Genomic DNA, 16,333 nt, shown 5'->3' with positions numbered 1-16,333 from the left:
ATTATATTCAATATGTTCCTCGCCTGAGCACTTAATAGTATAACAGTTACGGTTGAGCTCCTTATGGTGCACTTGAACATTCGTTAGCAAGTTGTTACACCTCAAGTGAAACAAATGTAGGAAGGTTAAAAAGTGTGGTTCAGTTAATTGCTTATATAGTGTGTTCACTACTTCCTAAAATATAGAAACTGAATATGTGATAAGCTATCGAACAGGCACGTATGTATGCAAGACAATCATTGAAGACCCGCACTACCAAAGTGTGTGACGGAGATGTGAAGGTAAATGTAAGACGTTGTAAACTTGGTAATCTAGGCGTCCTAAAGCTGAATGATGGTGATTTACGACTACATACCTACGTATTTATATTTCTCGAACCTTTACGCGTTTGCCCAGTGTATCGAATGTTAAGATTGTGGCTTCCCATTCATGAATGAATCAGTGACTGATTCTCGTGTTGATCAATTATGAAAGATTATTATCATCAAATCATTTGTTATGAACTAAACAAAATAAACAAGATATAAGCACATGTGTATTGTCAGAGCCAGGCAAAAATCGCAAAATTGCTTCGTAAAAGTACAATGTAAAGCTAGAAATACTGATGAGGTGAGCGGAAAAGAGCACAGCACTGGCGGAGTATGACAGCATGTCTCAGATGAGTTGATAACACAGAAAAGCAATAGTAAAAACGAAGTCAAGTGCAGCATGAGGTGGCATAACGATAGGTAACAAATGCATAGATGAGCTGCACGTAGGTAATAATATTTAACATAACTCTCAGATAGTACATTTGTCTTCTGGTGCTGTAGGAGAGTCAAGCGAATGCATCAGCCAATTTGTTTGCATTGAAATAAGATATCAGGACAAAAGAACACAGAAAAATGTGTTAATCACAACAAAGAGCAGCTTCGCAACATAAAGATAATGATGCAAGGCGTGGGCGGGTTTCGCAGAGGATAACGGGAAAACAAGATTAGATGTAAATGCAGTGATGAAAGGTAGTTGGAATTGTATAATCAAGCAGAATAAGAACAAAATGAAAGCAGGGAAGAATCATGGAAAAGGCACGAGCATCAGGTGCGGTTACTGCTGAAAACATAAAAAGTAAAATGAAAAAGGGCTTTGCAATAATGGATACGTAGATGTGAAAAGTAACAGTATTTTGCGAGCACGGAAAAGCCTTCATTGCTTTTGCGATGCAACATTGAATCAAAAGGAAATAGAACAGCTGATGCGTCCCGATACATTTTGGTGTAGAGATGACAATTATGTTCTTTTTAGTTTACCGAGAGTTTTGTTTACCGAGATTTTGTGAAATGAGAAGGGAAGCAATTATTGCACACAAGCATTGGCAAAAATTACGTCTCCCATGCACTGGGAGTTCATGACAGACATTTGGCAGTCACCAGCAACAATCAACAGCATCAAGTAACAACATGAAAACACTGTAGTAATATACAACAGAACAAAAACAAAAAACGAAACGAGTTAACAACTTGTGAAATCACAGCATCGTCCAGCGGCGTGCATTTTGGGAGAGACGGGCCGGGGTGCAGGGCGTCTGGAAACGGTATCTACTCCTCGGACCACGAGTCCTCGAAGTCCTTCTGCAGCTGGTCCATCCAGACAGAGTGGTCCACCTCCCACTCGTCGGTGTCCAGACCACGGCCCGAGTTGTTCAGCTGGGTGAACAGGAAGGCCAGCAGAGAGCCGAGGGCGAGCGCCGCCAGCAGGCCGAGACCGAGCAGGAACAGGGGCCCCAGGACTGGCGGCAAACGGGTCACACCACGGTCACACTCTGGTCACACTCTGGTCACACTCCAGTCACACACAGAATGTCACTCCGTGAACAACCGCAGAATCACAAACCTAAATGTAAATTTTTTTTTCATTAATTAAGATTTTTCGGAAATGACGGGACGAAAAGAATTCATCAGGGCTTACAGCGCGAGCAAAGCTGACCCGGCACTCGATCGGGAACTTCCGGGCTGTGATGGGAACAAATAGAGGCTAAGCTTAGTATGTCAAAGTAGGCGGACACGGTCCGTCCCACTTGCTGACTAACTGGGCGCGGCTGCTCCCTCCAACCGCAGACCGCAGACGTCAGCAGTCTCATGGCTAGCGCCTCAGCCCCCGATAGGATACTCGATCTGGGGTCTCACCGCCGTGGGAGCCCGCAGCGCTACTAACTGAGCTACGCGACAAAATTCCTTGTATACTCTCCGATTGCGTTTCTTTCCGGGAGTATGGTACATTTCCAATCGGCAATTGAAGCCCATACCCAAAATGAAATAATGAATAGTTTAGTTGTCGGCGCTCTCATGGCCACCTTTCACCGGATGCTGCTATTTCTATGTGACCAGCTCCGAGTGATGAAAGTGAAAGAAGGCAAGATGAACTAATCCACACAAAAGCGGCTTAGACATATGGTCAAGTTCGAATGAAATGCACCGACAACAAACGAATGTTATTCGCCTCTGTCGAGTTTACGTCATTGTGGCCGGACGAGACAATGCGGATGTTACGCCACGACTAAATTGACGCCCCGGGTCCGGACCGTTACCGGTACGCGCGCACTGGGTTCGGTTCTGGTGACGGGCGTTACTCACGGTCGCCCTTGCCGCCGCCCTGCTGCGGGTGCGAGCTGTAGCCGTATCCGCCCGAGCTGCCCGAGTAGCCCGAGTAGCCGGTGTCGTAGCCGCCCGAGGCGCGGCTGACGATCCTGGCGGTCACCATACGGTCAGTGCGCGCCGAGTGGCTGATAGGTCGCTCCGATTGGCTCACAGCTGCGTGCATGGGCAAATAAGATAGCTGCAAGCGTGAATATGCGGCTCATTTGGTGTCATGGAACGACACACGTTGCTTTTTGAAGGCAGTAAGTGAACAGTCTTAGAACGTTGGTAGACACAGATCATATCCACAATCATATTCAGCACTGCAACACCAAGGATTGGCCATATCCATCAGTAGCGTAATGGGCTGTGATCCTAGATTACGTTTTTATGTAAGCCATCTATCTAAGTCATATAACTAAGTCATATATCTAAGCGCTTGATGTAACAGTAGAAAGCATAAAAGACCAATACGCATGCATTTGATACCTACAGCTTAAGACGTGTTTAAGGGCTTAGGAAACGGAACTGATGAAAATCTCGACGGGATTCAGGAAGTGTTGGGTGTGTCATTTGTGACATGGCAAAAAATTGTGCACGGTCACTGCCGCGCGCTGAGGGAACTGCTCGGAGCGGGGCGGGGCGCATCGTCACCTGGACAGCCAGCCGAACGGCGACTTGTTGCGCCGCACCGGGCGCGGGTTCTGGTGGTTGTAGTAGTTGTTGTAGTAGGTCTCGTCATCGTTCAGCGCATACTCGGTGTCCCGCTTCTGCAGGGTTCCTGCGGGGCCGGGGAAGTCGGTTAACCCAGTTCCCGAGGCGCGCACAAACAGCCGTCAGCCCGGTGGTGGGTAAACAACCCTCCCCGCTCTGCCCCAGCCTTCCCAGCTCCGCCCCTCCCCGTTCCAGACCGCAGGCCGCAGACCCGGATCCCCGGCCCGAGCTCCTGCCAGAGGGCACCACCTGGTGGGAGAGCTCGACCGGCGACTCCTCTGCCCCGCCCCTGCATGCAATATGGACTGCCTACTATGTGCAACATGGACGCCGCGTATGCGAGCTTACCCGCCATTCCTCTCGTTACTGACATGGCTTCCCGATCTCAGTAACTATGCGGATGTCTATTCAAATTTGAGAGGTGAAAATCGCGCCGCGTTTCGTCCTTAGTGGGTCAGACGGACCGCACGCTGTGTCCGTTCCCGCTGCGCGGCGGCTGGTCACTGCAGGTGTCTGGGACGGCGCGGCCCGCCAGCCGTATGGCGGCTGTGGTGGCCACTGAGTCTGAGTACGCCGGCCACGGCCACGGCGCTAGCAGCCGGAACGAATGCGCTCCGTTCGGCGACAGGGAAAACGAGCGGGCTCATCAAACTGTTTCCAGGAAACCGGGAGCGGTAGCTGGGCTCCTAAAATAGCCGAGACTTCAGAGTCGTAAATCTAGGGAGTCTGGAGCTAAACGGTAGGGGAGAGGCGGGAGAATTGGGACGCAGGAGAATAGGGACACGCCAATAGCTAAACAATGGACATCATCCTTGCACGATTATTGCCCTCACCTTTTGATTCTATGTGTCATGCAACGATGGGAAGCCTCAGCAACCCTTTTGTGGCCGTCGTTCGGGCTGTGCTGGCTGGGCACCAAAAAACTTGTTTTTTCGAGTGCTATTCTGAGTTGTCTGTGCATTGCATATGACAAACTATCTTTCTTTCAACATGTTACGATGTTAGATTAACACCGTCCTTATGCGATTGCTAGTTTGTATGAACACGCTCTGTAACTGATAAATGACAAAAAAATGCGTGATTTGTTATGGCGGTGTTGTGGGAGAATAGGGACACCAAATGGTAAAAACGGTAAAGTGGTGCAAAAATATGTGTTTTTACCTTCGTGTTTTGGAAGGGGTTGCAGCTGCACCCTTAACCACAAATACATCAAAGCGAAGACCAGAAAGTCTTACTCTGGTAGGAAAATGTGCATTTTATGGGAACATCGTAATCGTGAAAGACAATCCCGGCATTTAACGAAACAGATAGTGTGAAGATAAGTTCCAATGTATCAAATGATTGCCTATAAACATAGACACGACAAATAATTCGAGATAGAGTCATCCAAATACCCGATTTTTATATGTCCCAATTCAGCTTCGTGTCTGTCCCTTGTCTCCTCGCATGTGTCCCTATTGTCCTGAAAATGAGTGTTTTTGTTTTTGTCCACATATAGCTACATCATTGCACAGGCTCGCTATTTTATGATGGCATAATGCAGAGAAATGGTGGACCTTTTATTGGCGCTGGGCAAAGCAGCTTGGCTACAATACTTGCCAAATAATACCTCAATGAACATGGCCTGAGAAATAAGTCCCAATTCTCCCGCCTCTCCCCTAAATGAGACATTCGTGAGTTCAAAGCAAATTTATGGTACTTTGGATGGGAGCCATTTACGTTTCCTTGTATCCCTAGCTCAATAGTACTCCCCGAAATACTTGAAGAATCATTGGCTCGTTTGGGAAAGTGTCCAAGACAGCATCTCACCGGAGGCAGCCACAGCGACGCTGGCGCAGATCAGGGCGGCGAGGATGTACTTGTTCATGGCTGCTCGGCCTGAAATCAACAATGACCGGTCAGTTTATGCCGCCTCAATAAAACGTGAATCGCCAAACGGCACATAACGAAACATCCCAAAACATGCCTGACGCATAACGCTGAAAGCTCTGTTATTCCTTTGTAACGATAAACGGTGGTAAAGCCATACCACCTTGGATATGCCTATGTAGTTAAATGAAACTGTTTTGACAACTACAAGGATTATCGAGCTGTAGAAAACAAAACAGAGGACATGACAAAAATTTGGCTTGCTGCCATTATGCGATGGCCGAACTGTGGCCGAGCACACCCTATCAGACTTTCAATGCACTAAATGAAATCATGCGTTTGTGGAAAAGTTTGCAGTAGATCTATATTCCAAGAACACTTATTCGAAAGGTCATCGGTAGGTAATCTGCAAAGTTCGTGTTACGTGAACTATAAAAGAAAAACGCACATACTTTAATCAACAAGTGAATTAGAACGCAAGAGTCGTGATATTTGGAGAATAGGATGAACCATGATACCTACTTAACTTTAGGTACTGTAACTTCGATCATTGTGAAAAACCGAGACAGATCCTGCCTTGCGTGACTTTTATTCGTACAACAATCATTTTTTTTCACATAAGTCACGAGATTATTCAGAAACCGTTAAGGTCAGGAATTTTTGTTGAGTATTCCTTAGCCATAACTCAAAAATGTGTTCCCTGTCTGCGGCCATTTTCCGGAGCTCTGCTTATTGTGAAATAGGATCTCAGGTGGATATTATCTATGAAATTAGTTTTGAGTGTAATTGGTGAAAATGTACCGATGGGCGGCCCGGAGGAGCCGGCATCTCTCCCGTTTCTCCGCGCCTGCGGCCTTCCGGCATTCACCGACAGGTCCGGGGTGGTGTGGCGAAACTCCCCTCCCCGACCCGCCGCTCATGGCACACCGGGCCGGGGGCGATCGGCACACCTTCCACGAACCGCGGCTGCCGGCCGACGGGCGACGGTGAAAGCGCCGCCTCCGACAGAGAGGGATGGCCGGTACACGTGCACCTCCCGTGGAAAGCCGCCGAGCGCCGCCGCCGAGCGCCGGCGCGCCGCACCGGATGGCCGAGCAATGGGACGGTTACCGGCCGATCGGAGCGGCGGCGGGCCCGCTGCCCGATTCCCGAATGGGCCCCATTGATGAGCACTTATGATGAAAGCTAGAAAGCGTGAGTCTTTTCGTTAAATCAGCAGATCAATTTCGTTGATATAGTCACAAAATGCAAGGCACAAAATGTCGCAAAATGAATGTGAAAATTGAAGTAGGTATCTGCCTATATTATTTGCAACGTTCTTTCACAATAATAAAACTAAGGCCGTCAAACAAGTTAACGGTTTTTGGAGCTTGCTTTTGTGCTAGTGTTACGACCATTTCTAGGTCTCAGTGCACTATAGTTTCGATTAAAGAATCAAAGGTACCGAATTTGTCATTTTATATCGTCCACTAGGTAGGTATCCGTTAAATACCTAAATACACTCCATTAGTTAACTCGATAGCCAGCCTATGAGGCGCCAATTACCAGCTATAAGCATTGTAAAATGCAGCTTCTTTTTCACAAAAACCAGTGAAGTGTTATTTTTAACACTTTTGTTGGGACGTGATTTGACTGCAGCAATCGCGATAGACTTCGGTCGTTGAAAGATGTTTTAACTGAATAATTTTGATGCATGTGTGAGTCCTTGTCACAGCAAGCGACTAAGAACGCGGGAGGGGAAGCCATGCGACACACACATTCTTTTTCTCACGCCCTGTGACTCGTTGGGATAAGCTCGCACCCACGTAGCTAGCATTTTTTCGGCAGAACATAAGTAGATGTCACTACTGTCTGGCTGAGGCTGATGCTTTCTCCTGGCGGTGAGCCTTGGGTGAGCCATTTCATGACCAAGCCAGTCGGGAGCTCTCCGAATAGGTGACGCTGCGGTCTGGATGGCGAGAGAGAGAGTGCAGCAGCCCCATCAGCGAGGAGGCCCGCATCTGACGTAGATGTCGCTACCTCCTAGGTCCTACACCTACCACTGTCGTCTTCAGCGAGAGAAGCCTAGATGGCGGCACTGCTGGATTGGAGGAGACCCCAACCTAGGTAGAGCCACCACCGCACCAAGGAAGGGAGTGGGAGTCAACATTGAAAAGCAATTGATTAACATTTGTCATAACTCGATGGACATAACACACTTTCGGTGGTTTGGTTTGCTGGAATATTATTTTTTTCTAAGAAGCTTCGCTTCAAGCAAAAGACTTTTATGAAGAGTATAGTCAATGATTTTGAAAATAGTCAATGATTCTGTATATTTTTCAGCGATCGTAACCGTTGTAGCCCCCTTTTACGTCATAGCTTCCTTTTAGAGATACTCGATTGAAAAAGAGTTGAAACCATTGATGGCGGCACAGTCTCCAACAAACGGTGCTCAAATCTATCTGGACTCGGGACTAAGCCGATGGGCGGCTGTCCGGACACCAGCAGCGGCAGCGCCACCAACGACGTGCCGGACGAGGGTAGTACGGCGAGAGGCACCGCTGGCGGCACAGGTGGCGCCAGGCACTCACTAATGGTCCCCCTCCGACCACAGTCGCCAACACCAGTCAGCTGATGGGCAGACCTGGGATTGAAATGATCACACATAGCTTTTATATATATTCAAGAAGTTAGATATAATCAAATCTCAAAACATTAATTGATTTTGTCGAGCGGTGGCAAATTTTGTAAGGTAGGTATGCTTGAGCATTTAAAGAAAGCCTCTGAAGTCGGAAGAGTGTAAAATCAAAATCCGCACGAGTTAATTCGCCGTGCGCTGTGCGTAGCGAGCACATTTTAGCGGGAGCACGAATAGTTACTGAAGCAGCTAAGGCGTGAACCGTTCCCGAGAGAAACCGTCAGGGAGGCGACTCGTGCCCCGCCCTCCTCGGTCCGCCGACGTTCCTGGGGGGGGGGGGGGGGAGCCGTGAGGAGCGTTCCGGGCTGTGCGCCCGCTGCAGCTACAGATCGTGACTTCCCCGGGAAGGCGGCTGGCCCAGTGACTGGCAGAGGCGAGCCGCGGAGAGCGTGCCTCACCGGCCTGATCTCGGTGGCGGACTCTGACCCGTCCCGGCCAGGACGAGAGCGCTGCCACGGAGTGGAGCAAAAGCCATGGAGACCAGGTCACAGAGAAAGCATAAAGGGCACGAATGTCTTGCGGCAATCGGCAAAACTGCTCTCAAAGGCTGACAAAGCATTCGGAAAGTCACGGCGAAGAGTAGCGGATTGAAGAGTCACTGCTGGTGAGGCGGCAGTGAAGGGAACTTTTAACTGTACTGCGTCGACAGCTAGTGGGTAGCGTGATGATCAGAAACGGTAGCGAAATCAAGATGACTCGATCGACCCAATTGAAAACATCTAGCTGCGTCTTGCGGCGCTTGGTAGGCAGACGCTTCTGATGTGTGAGTTAGATAAGTGGTTTTTTGTAGTTAAAAAAAACAACAACAAGAAATCCCCTCTTTCAAAGAGAAACACACGAATAAAACTCAAGCCGAAGAGAATAGACCGTGGAGAAAATAACTAAATTCGAGTGTGCCGGGAGATTAACAAGTGTAGTGCGAAACGGGAAAAGTCGTAGGTAGTATTGAAATCAAACAAGAAAGCGTCTATCGTGTTTTTAATTACATGGTGAGGATTAGTCATACCTAATAAATATAATGCTTCATTTCGAATAAGATTAGTCAAAATGATCAATCCTATGGTATTTGGCAGATTCCGAAAACATCTCAAATGGAAAATTGCAATGAAACGAACTTAGAACGATTTTTGCATGCGGGCCTAGATGAAATCTATAATTGGGTGAATACAGAATACGATTTAATCCCTATAGGTATGTCCTCGTCGAAACAACAAAACTATTCCCTTTATTTTGGCCAAGGGAAATAAGATATTGAGATGGGATCGGAAAAAAAGGGATTTCAAATATCCCGTCCTTACAATGATAATGTCTAATTTGTTGAGAACTATGGTGTTTACATTGAAGGCAAATAAAAATCCAAATGAAATGATTTAGGTATTCAAGACTGCAGCAGATTTATCGGGAAGATGATTTTGTGAGAGCTTCGTAAACACGCTGAGAGGCACCTTATCGTTTGTTTGCTAATCATGAACGCTAAGTTGTGAGCTTGAAAGTTCAAACTATAGTTCACAATAATAGTAACTCTTTTTAGTTATTACTGACTGAAAAGTGGTGTGAAAATTTAAATGAGTAGTTATAATGAACAATCGGATTTTTGGGAAAATATATCAAGAGACAAACTAAGCGAAAGAATTATGTTGTATACTCAAGTCAGGCGTTTCCGCAAAACAATATTTTGCGGAAGTTAAGTGAACAGAAATATGTTCCGTGTTGTCTGCTTATAAATGATCTTTGTGCACAGTGCCTAACAATTTTAATTAGTCTGTGCTCAGGACGGAATAGGGATGTGTACAATTAAATAAAAAAATAGCAATAACCTCGACCTTTCTTTGTGGAGAAATATCGCTTACCAATATTGAGGACAGGCACAAATACCAATTGCTTTGGTAATTATACAGCTCCGTTGGGTGGTAGGCCGCGCTGGGTGGCTCCGGCGAGCCCCGGGTCGCTCACACTTACCCGGTGGCTGGGGTTATCCAAGGAGAGGTGTGCACTCCACTGCAGGCTGCCGATCACTGATGCTGCTCTCCGCACCGCCGGCCGCCTTTATACGGGCACGATTTCGCACTCACTCTTGCCACAACATTTTGGCGAAAAACTAGGCCACGCCGTTGCCGATCACACTATTTTCATTCTTACCGAGCCGCGCTCCGAAGTTTTCTCCGGTGGAAGGCTGAGACTCGGGCACCGCGACCGCATGGCGCGGATCCCATAATCGGACACCGAGGCCTTATATCCCATCAAACAATCGCATTTATTTTGCAGGTTAGCTACCTATCGTTTCAGGAACATGCTATATTCAATTGACATAAAAAAAAATCTCACCAAAATCTATATTTTCGGTGCTATATTATCGAATGACGATTGCGCCCGTGATGATTTGCGTTTGGCGGCGGCGGAGTGGGCGGGGCCAGCGCGCCGCTCAGAGTCGGGATCGACTCTGCCAGTCTGCAGCGGCCTCAGTGCACGTGGCATCGGCCGCCGGGCCGGGCGGGCGCGTACCGCTCCCAAGCTTACACAGCTCGACTCGTGTTGGGCTTTCAGAGAATTTGACTATCCGGGAAACACGAGCAAGAGATCGAACGTTTGGTCTATGACCGAGAGAGAAGACATGTGAAGAAGAAACAGTCGAGATACTGGTTCAAGATTGGTGGCTGTGCTTACCGGTGGACATTTGCCAGTCGTTTAGCCGGACGGCGAGTTCAGTGGTCAGCGGTCAGCGATCAGCGGTCAGCAATCAGCGGTCAGAGCTCAGCGGTCAGCGGTCAGCAGTAAGCAGTCAGCGGTCAGCGTCCTGTCGAGGTGCGGCCCTCATCGTCTGTCCTCGGCGCCTGCGGACGTTACTCGTAGTCGTAACGTCGCGGAAGTGATGGGGTAGCTCCTCTCGTGTTACTTGGAGCGGTGCTGTCGCCGCGACCGTGGTCTGCCGCCGGCCAACAGCCTCATCATCGAACCGGCCTACTGTAAGATCAACCGTGCAAAGACGCGCAAAATGGTGTGCGTGAAATACGTATAATCTAAAGTTTTGTGCTACCAGTGTCACACTCAATGTCACTTTACATATCTATACCTACTAAGCATTTCCAAATTTCGCATCTAAAAAGCGAGCAGATATTCTCTGTTGTTACAAACTACGAGTATAACGACACAAGTTGCTGTTCTTTACATTTGCCATTGTATCATTGATAGTTCACTCGAACCAGTTACTAAGTTGCCTATCGTGAAGGAACATAATCACTTCTCCATTCACACACGCATTAATTAACCCGCGCATGACTGGAGGGGGGGGGGGGCTCTACAGAGCCCCCATCCCGTTTTCGGCAATATCTTCTAAACCATTTCACGAATCACCACAAAACTTGTAGTACTCTCAGCAGCATTAATTTGACACCTTATGATAAAATTTCAACTTTCTAGCTACCATAGTCTGGCCGGAAAGAACGTCAGAGTGACGTCATATCGGCCGACTTTGATGCAAAATAGTGAACTACGGCAAACGCTCTCAAGAGCTTAGTTTTAAAGCTAGATCCAATTTCTTTGCACCAATGGACTACAAATACACGTAGCTATTAAACTGCTATCTCGAATTTTCGAATTTTTGAAAATTTTGAGAAATATGTTTTTACAATTAGGTACAAAACAAATATTTTTGATTTATTCAAAAAGTTTTTGATTTTTCGCAAAAACCGGAATAATGTGATAGAACACAAACTGATGAACTACTCTAGCAAGTTGTAGCCCAATATCTTCAAAAAATAACCAAGTTATTTGCATTATTATCAAAATTTTACAATTATATACTTTTCAAAACCATTTTTCAGTACGTTTTGACCTCGTACACCAATATAAACGGCACCATCGTGTTCCTGAGCTCAAACTGCATCTGATAGGCACTTTTTTGTTGAAAAATATCATTTTCAAAATTTGACCTTTTCTGACCTGAAATTTACCTGACCTCCGGTAAATTCAGCTGAAAATGACCTCAAATGACACAGTGACAGACATTATTTTCGAAATCTACGTGTAAAATGGACCATAAAACATGCGTCACGTGACCGATACATGATATACAATTTTCGTGACCTAGGATGACCTGGCCTTGACCTGAAAAATTCGAAGGAAAAGTACGGTACCGTCAGGGTATCTAAGGTATATATCAAGGAGTGCGTAAACCAAAATGAGCTTGATTAGACATGTCAGCCGGCGGCCAGAGTCTAAATTGTAAACAAGCAAAAATGCCGATAATTTTATTTCGTCATCGATGACCTCGAGGTCAATGAAAATAGGTTTCGTAGAACAGTTTTTTCCAGGGCTATCAGACGCCGCTTGAATTTTGACTATCGGCTCAGTAGTGTCGGAGATAGGAGGGGACTCTGGAGAGCCCCCCCCCCCCTCAGTCACTCGCGTTATGGAAAAAACCCAGTCATGCGCGGGTAAATTGACCAAAAGATAACGGTTACGGTTGACACAGGATTCTGTATATGGTCTGCCTAGACCACAGATTGATTTTAGACATGCTTGACATTAGTGAAGCATCTGCTTTTAAGATACATCCCACTTCATTTTTCGTTATATTTGTGCATACGAGGCTGCAACGCCCAAGAGCTCTAATGTCGATGTGATTGTGGACCATATTATAAAGTAGGCAAATATACCAAAAATAGCTTATTGCTGCTGACTTGTAAGACGACTAAGACGTCTATAACCGCCATCTATTGCATAAGGCCTTTTCTTCCTTTAGAGGTTGGTCAGATAAGCCTCACAACAAACGACGCTTTGGATAGGTATGTGTTACTATAAATTCCATCAGATTTTGGCGCCAATGGGCGAGAAATATAACATTACCGTTACTAAATAATACTGGTAAAACCATAGTGTTATGCTAGAACCATCACCGTTTCTAATCGTTATGCATGATATTGAAAAGGGAAACTTCCAAAATCAGAATCGTTGCAAAAATCTTTCTTAACAAGCATCGTGTAAAAGTAAGTAATTGTGCAATTATTTCATCAACATTCTACTAAATGATTTTATAATTATTCTCATGATTATCGCATATGATTATAATTATGATTAGCTTTTATGAAATACAGCTATATAAAGAAATGTTCGGTTAATTTTTGACGACTAAAACTGGCTATTACGGCTCCACAAGATCTGCATAATACACAAATGCTGCAATTGATTATCCAATATCCAGCATGCTCAAGCAGAATTGAAAGACACTGGTATTGCAGTAAATTTGATATAACTCTTCTGATGTGGGCATGAATATGTTTACTGAAAAGCTATAAAGAAAAAGTTTTCGATTAAAAGGTTTCCTATTTTGTCCATGGCGCAGTCGTCCATAAGATTGCTATTTTCATTAAAAAGAAATTTCCGATGCATTAGTTGGATGAAGATGACCTTGAATAATTCGATTTTAGTTTGAATGCAGACTATGTTGGCTATTCTATTATTGTTTTCGTATAATACATTTGAAAAGCATAGAGAAAATTATGTTGTTCTAGGAGCTATCATAGTGTGTAATACGAATAGCATGGATTGTTTCTATAGCACGTTAGCATGCCAATTTTGATAAACACCACCTCATTACATAAGCTTTTCGTCTCATTCAAATGCAACTTTAGCAGACGTTACCGCAAGCAATGCCAGGTAAATAGGCACTATGTCATTAGTACAGCAATATGGCATGCGCCAAGTACGCTCATTGGTCTTGGTTCGGGTGTTTTGTGTTATGTGCACTGCAGGTATGATTAGTACATCATCGTCTTAGTGATTTGCTAGGTCGTAACTCCTGTTTAGCAGAAGTTACGAGCCGGCCTGGTGTGACGCATAGAGCGGTGTGAACGGTGCATTCGTCGATCTGTCAGATCTAGCATCATAGGTTGCATCCGTCCATGAATAGCGGTGAGATTTTCCTGGGTTTTTACACTGGTCGTGACTAAACCGGTGTGTGTGTGTGTGTGCTTTATTGGGTGTGCAGAGCATCAGCTATGGCCCAGTGAATTCACCGCACCCTACGACCGGCCGACACGTGATCCAGTGGATAAGGGGTGATTGCCGGCTGGCTCTCAGTATATGTAACTCCTCAGGTGAAGTGCTGAGGAGTTTTGGTTTTAGTTTTGCATAAAAAAACTGCGCATTTGTTCACAGTTGTAAAAGTACCACTGATGGGCGCTCGATGACAATGAGCAAAATGTTCAAGTCACTTGTTATTTCAGGTTGTAGCTGGAATTTCTATTTCGATTCGTAACATCGGCCAATGGAACTTACGAATAATCCTTGTAGCATTACCAGCGATGCATGATTGTCTGATGAAAATGTCCTCGGAACGATGAATAACCGGAGGTTTGTGCTAAAAACCAATAAAATTATTCACAAGAATTGTGTTTTACCATTGAATATGATTGTTTTGTGAACAAATAAAAAGTATGATCTATATGATTTAGTGCTCAATAAATGGAAAAGGTCATCCCTTGCGATTTTTACATGCTGCGTGTCACTTTATTTTAGTCACGAGCTGCATTTTAGGCACACTATACACATTGGTACTGTTGGTGCCATTTTTATAAGGTTTTGCGACTGCTCAATAACTTTGTGACTATGGGTCTAAAAAAAATGCCGAATAAATGCACTGAAAACATATTTTGATAAGGATGAACAAAGAAACTAGCGATAATTTATTATATGACACCTGTCACTTATTTGAACAGTACATACCTACTCAAACGCATTCCTTGCCGAGTGACCTGGCCATTACGGACTGACCCGACGTGGTAGAACGCGGAGACTGCAGTAGAACATTGATCAGTAGCACCAGGACCCGGAGACTGCAGTAAGGCTTGTAATAATAAATCAAAACACGGAGACTGCAGTAGCTCATACAACAGTAGCACCAAAACTTGGAGACTGCAGTAGAACATACGACAGTAGCGCCAGAACCCGGGGACTACAGTAGAGCATATAATGGTAGCACCTGAAGCCGGAGACTGCAGTAAGGATTCTAACAGTAACACCAGAACTAGGTGACTGCAGTAAAACATACAACAGCAACACAGAACACGGAGACTGCAGTAGAGCACAAAGCAGTAGCACCAAAACTTGGAGACTACAGTAGAGCATATAATGGTAGCACCTGAAGCCGGAGACTGCAGTAAGGATTCTAACAGTAACACCAGAACTAGGTGACTGCAGTAAAACATACAACAGCAACACCAGAACACGGAGACTGTAGTAGAGCACAAAGCAGTAGCACCAAAACTTGGAGACTACAGTAGAGCATATAATGGTAGCACCTGAAGCCGGAGACTGCAGTAAGGATTCTAACAGTAACACCAGAACTATGTAGGTGACTGCAGTAAAACATACAACAGCAACACCCAACACGGAGACTGCAGTAGAGCACAAAGCAGTAGCACCAAAACTTGGAGACTACAGTAGAGCATATAATGGTAGCACCTGAAGCCGGAGACTGCAGTAAGGATTCTAACAGTAACACCAGAACTAGGTGACTGCAGTAAAACATACAACAGCAACACCAGAACACGGAGACTGCAGTAGAGCACAAAGCAGCAGCATCAAAACTTGGAGACTGCAATGGAGCATACAACGGTACCACTAGGACTCAGAGAGCAGTAGAACAACGGTGACACAGAATTCGGAGACTGCAATAAATCATGTAGCAGTAGCACCAGAACATGGAGACTGCAGTATGGCATGTGACAGTAACACCGTAAAATGGATGAGATAATACTTGATTGGTGTCTCGTGAAAATTAGCACAGAGACCCGCGACATTAGGATCAGGCCTGCCATCTAGCGAGAGAATTATCGTTAGGGGTGAGCTAGATGGGATGCCTGAGCCCAATGTCGCCGAAAACTGCTAAGACACCAATCCAGTATTATTTCATTCATGACCAATGACCATGGATGAGATAACGCAACAGAACTCTGAGCTGCTGCTAGTCATATAAGAGTAGCACCGAAATCTGGAGACTGCATCAGAGCATGGAACAGTAACACCATGCCTCCTACCTTGGACCTCGGAGAGTGCAGCAAATCATGTAATAATAGCACCAGACCTCGGAGACTGCAGTAGAGCTTGTAATAGCAGATTGGTGCCTGCAGTGGGACATGCAACAGTAGCTCGGAGACTGCAGTATGGCATGCAACACAAGCACCAAAATTTGGAGACCCCAGTAGAGCATACCATTCAAATCGAGTAGGAACTATTTGCAATTAAGTTTTGTCAGATTTTTCGAGATCAGGCAAATATGTAAACTTGAGTTTTGAAGGTCGTATCGGTAGGCATTGTTCACAGGATATGCTGACCTTCAAAAACTCAAGTTTACATATTTGCCTGATCTCGAAAAATCTGACAAACTTAAATTGCAATAGTATATTGCAATAGGTATCGGTAGGCATTGTTCACAGGAAATGCAAAGTACTGTTATTAA

The 16,333-nt window shown here is 45.6% G+C and overlaps 1 protein-coding gene across 1 annotated transcript; it reads right to left on the bottom strand.

Annotated features, from left to right (window-relative positions):
- Nucleotides 1–522: 522 nt before the first annotated feature.
- LOC122382162 lies at nt 523–9,893 on the bottom strand. Its single transcript, XM_043367139.1, has 5 exons — nt 9,835–9,893; nt 5,139–5,207; nt 3,270–3,396; nt 2,613–2,725; nt 523–1,768 (listed from the first exon to the last, which is right to left on the bottom strand). Exons 2-5 carry the CDS (start codon nt 5,194–5,196, stop codon nt 1,578–1,580), a joined length of 489 nt encoding a protein of 162 aa, XP_043223074.1. The 5' UTR covers nt 5,197–5,207; nt 9,835–9,893; the 3' UTR covers nt 523–1,577.
- Nucleotides 9,894–16,333: the final 6,440 nt, after the last annotated feature.

This window comes from Amphibalanus amphitrite, unplaced genomic scaffold, assembly GCF_019059575.1.
Source record: "Amphibalanus amphitrite isolate SeventyFive unplaced genomic scaffold, NRLGWU_Aamphi_draft 000134F_arrow, whole genome shotgun sequence".
Lineage (NCBI taxonomy): Eukaryota > Metazoa > Arthropoda > Thecostraca > Balanomorpha > Balanidae > Amphibalanus > Amphibalanus amphitrite.
The sequence above is the reverse complement of the archived record's forward strand: the minus strand, read 5'-3'. Positions and strand labels throughout refer to the sequence as shown.

Bases quoted from the DNA above. Each gene is read 5' to 3' on its own strand.
- LOC122382162 (XM_043367139.1), bottom strand. From the start codon at position 5,196: ATGAACAAGTACATCCTCGCCGCCCTGATCTGCGCCAGCGTCGCTGTG. The intron at 2,726-3,269 runs GTGACGATGCGC...GGTGACCGCCAG, and splicing joins CCGTTCGGCTGGCTGTCCAG to GATCGTCAGCCGCGCCTCGG. The intron at 1,769-2,612 runs GTGAGTAACGCC...GTTTGCCGCCAG, and splicing joins GGGCGGCGGCAAGGGCGACC to TCCTGGGGCCCCTGTTCCTG.